Source organism: Juglans regia, chromosome 16 (genome assembly GCF_001411555.2).
Source record: "Juglans regia cultivar Chandler chromosome 16, Walnut 2.0, whole genome shotgun sequence".
Classification (NCBI taxonomy): domain Eukaryota; kingdom Viridiplantae; phylum Streptophyta; class Magnoliopsida; order Fagales; family Juglandaceae; genus Juglans; species Juglans regia.
In genome coordinates, this window is record NC_049916.1 from 19,922,063 (window position 1) to 19,933,158 (window position 11,096).

Consider the following 11,096-nt stretch of genomic DNA (forward strand, 5'->3'; position numbering starts at 1 on the left):
AAAAAAAAAAAATACTCAATCAATATGTTAGATATAGTTATAAGATGCAAATTTAGCGCACTTTTTTTTTCTGGGAAAACATTGCTCTTCCCGCTAGTAGCAGCTCCTACGGTTGGGTTTTTTTTTAGTGATTAAGTGAGTGTATTTTAATAATGTTGTGATTTTTTTAAAAAAATATTTAAGTGTACAAAAATATATGTAAGAAAACAAAACAAAATAAACTAGCGGGAGCCCTAGCTGTGGTTGCAGAGCCACCATTTTTTTTAGAAAAAAAAATATAATTTATTATTAAAAAAATAATTTTTTTTTTTATAAATTTCAAATTTATGCAAATTTCTTAAAAATGATACACAACTTACCCACTGACTGCAAATCTCATATGTCTTTAATAGTGAGTTGAGATAAGATAAAATAAAAGTTGAAAGTTAAATAAAATATTATTTTTAAATATTATTTTTATTTTAAGATTTAAAAAAGTTAAATTATCTATTGTATTTTGTGTGAGAGTTTGGAAAAATTATAATATTAAGGTGCCGTTTGAATAGTGAGTTGAGATAAGATGAGTTAAGATGAAAGTTAAAAGTTAAATAAAATATAGTTAGAATATTTTTTTTAATAATAATATTATTTTAAGATTTGAAAAAGTTGAATTGTTTATTATATTTTATGTAAAAATTTGAAAAAATTATAATGATTAGATGAGATGAATTAAGATCATTCTTATATCCAAACTAAACCATAAAAATAAAGAGTAGTGCTAGGTTGCCGTCCAACAATGATCGCTGGGTGTGCCGCCTATCACAAATTTGTCTTTTTATTTTTTGCTTCTTTTTATTTTCATATTTTTTTAACATATTTAAATATTTTAAAAAATAAAAAAAGAAAAAGATATTTGCAACTGTGAATTTTGCAACCGCGACATAATTGCTTTGGAAAAAATAAATAAAGCATGAGACACACATAAAAAAAATTAATTTTTTAATAGTGGACTTCACTCTATTTCAAAATGATTTCGCAGCAATTACGTACTTCACGGTTGTATATAGAATTACTTATAAAAAAATACACCAATATACTAAAAGTCATTTTCTTAATTATTAAATAAAAAAATTAAAAAAATACATAAACAATCAAACTAAAACGACGTACTAGCATTTCTAAAAAATAAATCAAAAAAAAAAAATAAGAGGGGCTTCTTATATCCCTAAATAATTTGCTAAGGGAAATGTTAAGCGTTTCGCTCCTAGCTTGCTGGGAGCTATTGTTGGCATTTTTTTTTGTTTATTTGTTTATTTTTGTTTTTACTTCGTGATTAAGTAAATATATTAAGTACATATTTTAATGATATTGTGAATTTTTTTAAAAAAATATAATTAAAATTCTTAAAAAAATACATGTAAAAAAAAGCTAAAAAAAAAAAAAAAACACATCAAAATAACTAGCGAGAACTAGGAAAATGATACTCTTACCATTGATTCTTACAGCTCGGTGTTATTGCTAAAATTTCTTATTTTAATTTTTCTTTTTACTTAGTGAGTAATGAAGTATTTTTTTTAATAATATTGTGATTTTTTTTATATTTTTTAAAAATATTTAAAAGTATAAAAAATACATGTAAAAAAAAAAACAAAAAAAAGAAGAATAATTACACCTAAGAGCACTTGCAATGGCTTAGAGCATTGTCATTGGATTGGCTATTTTAGTCTTCAAATTTTGACTAATATGTAACTTTTTCACTTTTAGCTAATCATTCAAAACTTAAAGTCTAAATTGGATTAGACATCACACTTTCTATAATAATAAAATATTATTATTTTTTATTTTTATATTTTATAATTAATTTTTATTTTATAATTAATTCTATTTTCATAACCTCCTACAATCACTTATAATTTCTAACAATCATATTCATATTTATTTTCACAATCCAATAAACAAAATGGATATTAATATTATCAAAATAATTCCATCGATCTTCAATACTCGGGAGAGGAAGAGGGAAGAAGAAAGAGAATGGAGACGCGGGAGACAGAGAGACAATATTAATAAACAATGTATTTGGAGGTGAATAGTACTTTTCATATTTGAAGAAAAAGATGAATTTACTGTAGCTAATATTTAGGATGAAAAGTGTTTGGCTAATTCAATATGAGCCAACTATTGATAAAGTTATTTAAATTAAGAGATAAAATATTATTTGAAGAAGCCAATGTGGATACTCTTATTCATCTTTATCTTTATCTTCATATTTGCATAATGTCTTTAAATTCATCTATATTGACTTATGTATCTCTAAATTTTTACATAGCTATGAATAGTACTATTCACTCTTCAAACATTATTTTTAATGTTTTTTCTCTCTCTTACTCATTAAAATCAACTTTATGAAATTTGTATTAAGATGATTTTGATATATGAAATTTGTATTAAATTGATGATACAAAATATTTTTTAGTACATATTAATATTTATCGATAAAATTAGTATTTTGATATATGAAATTGATAATATTTATATATATGGAATTGATATATAAAAAATAATAATTTTAAGAAAAAAATAAAAAATAAAAAATAATAATATTTTATTATTATTTAATTAAAAAATGTATAATTTAATATGAAAAATTTTTTAATATGTAAAATCAATTTTAAAAAATATAATTTTAAAAATACATATAAAAAAATAAATCCTAATGTTAATGCTGTAGCTCCCGGAGCGGTGGACGTAGCACGAACCCTTTGCTAAAGAACTGTAAGGGGGCCCCGGCACCACAACTCGACCAAAAAAGAACTGACTTGTAAGTTTGGTCCACCACCTTCCAAAAGGCTGCCACAAATTAAAAGCCAGAGCAGGAAATATAAAGAAATGAAAAGGACACCACGTGGCATGATATTAAGGCAGTGGCACCCATATAGGTGCTGGATCAGAAATGATTAATTAATCAATGATTAATGAAGAACCTCGAGGTTATGGCTCTGTCTCCCTACTTATCTCATCAAAGTTATCATTAGCAGCAAAAGAAAAACAAGACTTGCCGCTTTAATCTACAACCCAAATAAGGAAAGGTGGCAGAGATGCATGCCGGTACCTGCCTGTCTCTCTTCCGTCACCTTTCATTTATTATTAAGACCCAAACCTTCCTGACTTGACACAGATAAAACCAAACACAACTTACAAAAATGTCTCATCACAAAGCCTGGACTGAAGAATGCTAGTGCCAAACAAAACACAGGAGTAAGACCATTGGGAAAAGGATGATGATGATGAGACAAGAAGAGTTTTAGGAACTAAGATTCTATATAACTCACGATGATGTGTGTATTTATCTCTTTTTTAATCTCAGAAAACGATTTGTGAAATAATTATAGCGATAAGGTCCCCCATTTTAGAGGTTTTTTCTGCCCCATTCCAGGGTACATCAAACCCCATCACCATCAGTGACATTGTCCCTAGCTCCAATATGACAAGGAGTGCACGTTTCTGCAAAAGTAGGATTAATATAATGCTCTATAAATGAATGAGGACAGGGTTGGCAGATGACAATTCATAACAAATTGCACCCGGAAACTGATAAGCTCCGGTTTTGGACAAATAAGCACGGGATGATCATCTGACCTATCTGGGAGCTAGCCTTTTGGTTTAGCAAACGGATTATATTATTGTCTTAACCACTTAGATAAACTGAAAACGGATACGATTAATCAAATCATGAGCAGTAACCAACCTAATTTCGAAATGATATTCATAACCCAGAATTGTGATCAACTTGAACCAATGGATACAGAAACTAAGCAAGCAAGAAAGTGAAGAACATGCCCACAGAAAAACAAAAGAAAAAGAAAAAGAAAAAAAGAAAGAAAGAAAGTGAAGAACACGTGATCAGCGACAATGAAATCAATATTCTGGCTACCACTTCAACGAAACTAAATGTCAATTAACATACATTCATAACTAAGTAAAATTACTTCCCTTTAGCTGTTAACCTCTCTTCTCTTCCCCTCCAACATCATTAACAGTAAGTAATCAGTAACCATTAATCTGCAAAGCCGAAAAAATAGAAGGAAAAAAGAACATCTTCTCTATATTCTACCTCCGGTCTCTTCAGATGATCGAGGTTAACAATTAGGAGACCCATTGGCAGAAACATGAAGATTAGGACTAGCATCCTCATTGTTATCGATCTCTTTCTTGCAGCTATAAGCATTGGTCTCGAAGCTGACTCTACCACCATTCCCGTTATCATCATTGACACCACTATTATGACCGAAACCCATCTCTTTCTTCCTCAAAGGGTTCTTGTTGTTATGCATCCAAACCTTAAGCACCCTTCTATTAACCCCGACCTCATTGCAGAACTCCACCAACATCTCATTGCTCTTCGGCATCTTCCAACCCAGTCTCTCACAAAACAGAAACATCTTCTGCTTCTGTTCTTGTGTAAATTTTGTTCTGAATCTCTTTCTCCCAAGTGGGTTCTCCGCCCTCGTCACCGGTGGGTTGGAGCCTTGCCGGTGCTCATTGGACGGCTTGGGAGAGGCTGTGCTAAGAGACATCAGCATTTGCGGGACGGACGAGTAGTAGTACTGGGATGGTGGTAAGTGTGAGAGCGGCGGTGGTGAGCATACTGTGTTTGGGCTTGGGCTTGGGCTGGGGGAGGAGAGGCGGTGGATGCTGAGGACTTTGGGCGCGGGATCTTCAGTGCCCCGGCGGTGGAAGTTGCGGTGACAGCCACAAGCGCCGCATTTGAGAGAGGTAGGGTCGGAGTGGGTGGCGGAGGGGGAGGGCAAGAACTCGCCACAGCCGTCGAGGGCGAGGCCACCCATGCTGGCCGCGTGGTTCTTGAGGCATTCCTTGTAGGAGCACACCACCATGATTGGTAGTGGAGCTGATGCTGGAGGTCGGACTGTGGATTGGTGGTTGTGGGGCTTGAGGCCGGAACCGTTGGAGAAGGATAAGGACTTGAAGGGTTGAGTTTGTGGTGGGGTTTCGGTATCTGTAGCTGGGGTTTGGGTGGGGAACGTGCTGGAGTTGGTGGTGGTGGTGGGGTTCGATTCCATGGCTCAGTCGACAGGTATAGAAGCTAGCTAGCTTGAGGTTGTGGTGGGGGGGTTAGGGTTTCATTTAAATTGAGAGAGGTATTTCTTAAGAAAATGAATGTAGAAACTCGAAAGGGAATAAGAAGTCGACTGTTTGAGAGACAATGATAATGATGATCATAGCAGAACATCACATGATGTTGCTGCTGATGATGATTATTATGCAAAATGACAATTGGCCAATTGGATTGCATGGACTCAGAATCAAGATTCTAGCTAGCTACCTAGCTAGCTGTTCCATATATCATTTATCATTTTTCAGAAAGAAATACTCATTGTAGGTAGGTAATTAATTCTATAATATTTAATATTTATCATAAATAATAATACATAGATATATAAATGCATGTAGGCCGGGATGTCGCTCATCCGAGCATATTGATTTTCGGTATTTGGGACTTAATTACTATATACGAATTAGCTAGAGAACTTTTGGTCGATCTATTCACGGCATTTCCATTTCAGTCATAGTATAGTGTAATGAAATGAAAGTATAAAAGAGATAAACACATCAAATAATTTTATAAAAAATAAAATCAAAGTACAATAGATTTCTCATTTATTATAATTATGTTCATATGTTTTAGAGTCTACTTTAGTATATCTCTTTCTTAATTTAGTCGACACCTATTGAACTCTAGATCTAACACATAGCATTACCATTAACCATTATGTCAACTTCTACTTCGTTTGATTATGCAATTCAAATGAGATAAGATAAGATGAGATTGATCAATAATATTAGATTAACACATGATGATGAGTTAGATATGAGTGAAAAAAATATATCAAATGTACACTAATACAAATTAATGCTCATAAAGAAATGTTCGGAATTAAGTACTAATTAGTTGGTCATAGGTAGGTAGCTAGCTAGGCAGGAACTCTTCATTATTGGCTTCGGATTAGAAACTAAAAATAAGATATAATGTGAATCCGACGGCGAATAATTCACGAGGGAGATTATCATATTCCTTTCTAATACAATTAGATGCGAAATCTATAAATATTCTTTCTTTTTGTAGTTGTAGAAGAAGTTTTTTGTTGGAACCCCCTTTTTTTTTTTTCATTTTTAAGGAATTGATTAGTTGTCCAGTAACAAGTAAGACTAGTAGATAGTCTTCGATAAAAGAAAGAGAACAAGCAAGTAGAATAAGAATCAATATTCACGATCCAAACATTGTTATATTAGGCCCTTTGGGTCTTTCGTGACCTAATTAGAATTAGAAAGTCGGGACTTTCTAATTTTAAACACGATTAGATTCTGCAAAACTTTTTTTCTTCTTATTTGAGATATTATGTGAATGAACCTACTACTGAATCTAATGAGTTCAAATTAAAGTAAAAAAAAGGAAAGTAATAAAGTAAGAGGCATTATACTATATTGAACGTGGCTGATGATGCACAAGACGATCATGTACATGCATTACAAAAAAGTAGTATGTACAATATTCTGAAATATGATTTTCCACAACAGATGCATATCTATATGATCCATATAATATATATTGGATTGTCCTGTATACCTAAAATCGATTCCTGTCCTATATATGTCCCCTCATCAATATGTCTGGCCTTATTTATTGTACCATATTGCTCATCTATCTGCAAATATTTTTAGGACCAGTGATTATATAATATTACTGAATACATAAATTAATAGACATGAAGTAAATATTGTCGTATATATTTATCATTTTTGAATTACCAATAAAATATTATTATTATATATATAATGTCCCTAATATTTGAAATAGATTGATATATATATATATATATGTATATATATATATACCAATAATCCAAGATGAAAGGTACAAGACAAGCGTGTGATGTGATCGATGCTTTTGTCCTAGCTATAGCTTATATATAGCTCTATTAATATATATTGTTCTAGAAAGTAATTAGCTAGCTATAATTCATAATATACTCTAAATGTTAGAGTATATTATGAATTATAGCTATAGCTATAATTAGTATAGCTCTATTAAAAAGTTAGAGTAATTAATTTTTCAAAGAAAAGGAAAATTATGGGAAATGGGTAACATTAACGTAGTGAACGATCCATATTTGAGTAATTTACGAAAACTTAAGTACGCTAGTACAAATTAATTACGAGTCAGACTATATATATTAATTACCAGTCTGGGCCTATATATATCTTGGATATATATATATATATATAATCCAATATATATATAGGAAATTTATTTGCATTTTGGAGTCAAATCAAAGAAAGATAAATTATATTTATAGTTATAGAATATTACTCAATGCAAGTGTCGGATTTTTTTCTTGAAAAAAATAAGTAAATATATATATATATAAAAGATTTACATAAAAAAAATTATAAATTCTTCTCTAAATTTTTTTTAAAAAAAAATATGCATGACTTACATTACTCATAACTATACCAACCATCATTTAATGACTTGAAAGCAGTGGCCTGACAGCAATAATGTCATCGTCAAGCTAGCTAGGACATTGCACGCGCAGCATGCATGGTCCAAATTGACATTAGGATAACAAAGACACAATGTACCTAGCTACATCGATCGTGTGGATCGGTCAAATCCAAGAACAACGATCCATATCATTGCCCATGCACCAACTTATCTGATCTTATACATGCATGCGCGCATCATCAAGATCGTGATCACGGTCATGTTTTTTTTTTTTTTTTTTTTTTTCCAATTTTAAAATATCACATCTTGCTATTTATAAGTGATCAGTATAATGCTTATTTTTTAATCATATATATATATATATATATATATATTAGTCCTTAATTAGCATGAAGTAAGCGAAGAAACTCGTAAGATATATCAGTTACATGCATGAGCTGTTGATTTTACTTCAATTTAACCCTTAATTAGCATGATGCAGTAATAAACGTGATTTATTTGAATGGGTAAAATCATTTTAATTAGATGGGTCAGCTCATGGGATTGAATGCCTAAGCCTACTAGCTTTTTTCTCCATAGCTTTTTCTCTCTACCCAGTACCGTTGGCATCCTTCTCTACCCAGCTCCTCCCTCCCTCCTCCTGTCTAGCCAACACCGGAGTTGTTTATAGTGTTTTTTTTTTCATTTATTTTAGTGTTTTCCGTCTATAGCATCAAGAAACGCCGATCTACTGGCTACTGGCCTTCTACGACCACCACGCTTCACGCCAACAGACTCTCCAACAGCCGACCTATCGGACGGTCAAAGAAAACTACTCAAAAGAGCGGCGTGTGATTCTCATGCACCGCCACGTTAGTGAGCGTTTGCCGGTGCCACGCGCGGCACCACTGAGATAAGTGGCTTCGGATTTCTCAGATCGACCACCGCTTTTTTTCCTAGAGTGGCGTGTGATCCACACGCACCACCACAGTCAGTGTTTGTCCTATGCCGATGTATCAACGCGTTCTTCAGTTGCTACGTTTCTATGTTCCTGCTTTCCCTAATTGATTATCAAGATAAAGTGATTGTGGAAGACTCGTACAGTCAGTCCAGACAAACAAGTTGAAGCACACACCGTCTCACTGTGACTTTTAGTTGCATTTAATTATTCAAAAACTGCTTCAAGCAGCTTCCCCTTAGTGGGAAATGGGTGAAAACCAAATTTTGGCTCCAAATCCTTCTTTTTTATTTTTACTGGTGTTGCGTTTATTTGCTTTGGGATGATTGTTGGGAACTTCCATCCCATTGAATCGTGTATCATGTAATTCTTAATTTATCTATGAAACTGCTTGCTTGAAAAAAAAAAAAAAAAGGGTCAGCTCATGTATTAATAATGGACAATAATATTTATTGGGGGTTGCCTTTCCCTTGACTATATAATATATATACATATATAATTTGGAAGTTTTAAACTTTACTCAAGACATTGTAATTACACTACTGATAATTGTAATGACCAATTAGGATGCACAGATCTATGACCATAAGATCAAACATCAGATCAGTGCAGCTAGCTGTGTCATTGCAGATAGAAGGATAGGTGATCATTGATCAATAGGCGTACTAGAAACAAAAGGATATTATATATAAGAAAGAAAAAGATCGATGCATGTCGATCGATAGTACTAGTAATGTAGCTTGCTATTAAGGAGAAAAGAAAAAGAAAAGAAAGATATTATTCCTTTATTATAACATCCTTTAATATTAATTAAGATATATATATATATATATATATATTTATATATCAGTAGTCATGGTCAACAGAACGTGGCTTCTCTGCAATAATTGAAGTCTTGTTATATAAGGGAAAGATCGATGTAGGTGTCGTCCTACAGCTAGCTAGCTTGCAAATTGTGGTTAGGGCACTGAAAGTAGGCCAAATGCAATGGCCTTAATTCAATGACGAGCAGCAATATATATATGTATATATATATGTATATTTATATATATACATATATGGCAGGGAGATCAGATCACTAATTAGCTAGCCATCAAAACTATATATCTAATTCATGTATAAAAAACCAGATTCCACCATGCAACCTGTCTGCAGATGATAGAGCTATTAGTACTATTACTGCCTGCATGCCCTACCTAGCTAGAAGCTTCAAGATCAGTGTGATGTACTGTACTGGGCCAGAGATCAGATCTGTAACCCAGTGAAATACATGTCCTACATTTTAACTGGAATGCTATATAGCTGATGATGAAAATGAAACTGATCATGGCAGTGGAATATCGATGGTACATGACCAAGCACATGATCATGAGCAGTTGCATGGCCTGATGTGGATCAGCTGCATCCACCTAAATGCAACATTAATATTCCTATACCTGCATGCAGTTTATATATATATATATACATATATATATATATAGCCAGTAAACATATCATGTATCTTTAAAGCTAGCCAAAATAAGAAAATATCACATGCATGTAAGATTTATTTTACCTTTAGGTGAGAATAGATCAATATATACTGCATTTGATAGTATTTTATTGTACTTAATTAGTACTGTTGAGAACATTAACAAGTAAATAGAGGAATCTGATCTCACAAATTTTGTTTCAGTGAATAGATCAGGGCGCTTGGAATTATTATTTATTTTATTATATAAGTAATGTTAGGTACAAATTTAAATTACGAAAGTCTTTTATAAAAAAGTAGATTCTACTAGTAAAGTGTATATATATATATATATATATTTTAGCTTTCTTATGGTGCGGTCCGGCCTCTATTTTATAAAGAGATTGCGTAAGATTTGTATATTAATTAATTAGGATCTATGACTCTATATAAATCATTACTTTATGTATATAGTATATTATAGTAAAATAGCATACATATAAATTAAGAACATAAAAAAGCACGTGTTAGAACACTACTAATTTTAAATAAAACTAATTATTAGTATTTAATTAGACTTATCATTCCAAAATATATAACGAATATATCATCTATTATTTAATAGGTTTAAATTAAAAATTTATTCTATGAAGTAAGCTTTCATTTAATAATAACATAAATAATGGAAGTGGATCATAATGTGGTTTCTTAACACCAAGTTCTAATAATAATATAGTAATTATATATTTTTCTGATCTCGCTTTTGATGATCTGCAGGCCGCCGCAGAGATCGAACACATGATGATTTATTACGCTCTTTAAAATTAAAAGAATCTCGTTTTGCCAATTAGTGATCTACCTAGCTAGTTAGCTAGTGATCAGACCATTTAGGCTTGTTAAACTAATATTAATTTAATTCAGTTTAATTTAATTTTAAATTAAATTAAATATTTAATTACCTAACTATCAAATTATTAAATTCATCTCAATTCAAAACTTTTTTATATGTGAGATCTATAATTTTTTTAATTCAAAATTTCTTTATACGTGATATCCATAACTTTTTTTAAATTTTAATAAATACATTTAAACTCATCTTAACATCCAAACATATATAAACTCATCTTAACATCCAAACATATATAAACTCATCTTAAATAGATCATACAAAACTCATTCAACTATCTCAACTCATTATTATTCAT

The 11,096-nt window shown here is 31.5% G+C and overlaps 1 protein-coding gene across 1 annotated transcript; it reads right to left on the reverse strand.

Annotated features, from left to right (window-relative positions):
- Positions 1 to 3,718: 3,718 nt before the first annotated feature.
- LOC109009253 (zinc-finger homeodomain protein 11-like) lies at positions 3,719 to 5,255 on the reverse strand. The gene has a single exon (XM_018989675.2). It carries the CDS (start codon positions 5,058 to 5,060, stop codon positions 4,119 to 4,121), a length of 942 nt encoding a protein of 313 aa, XP_018845220.1. The 5' UTR covers positions 5,061 to 5,255; the 3' UTR covers positions 3,719 to 4,118.
- Positions 5,256 to 11,096: the final 5,841 nt, after the last annotated feature.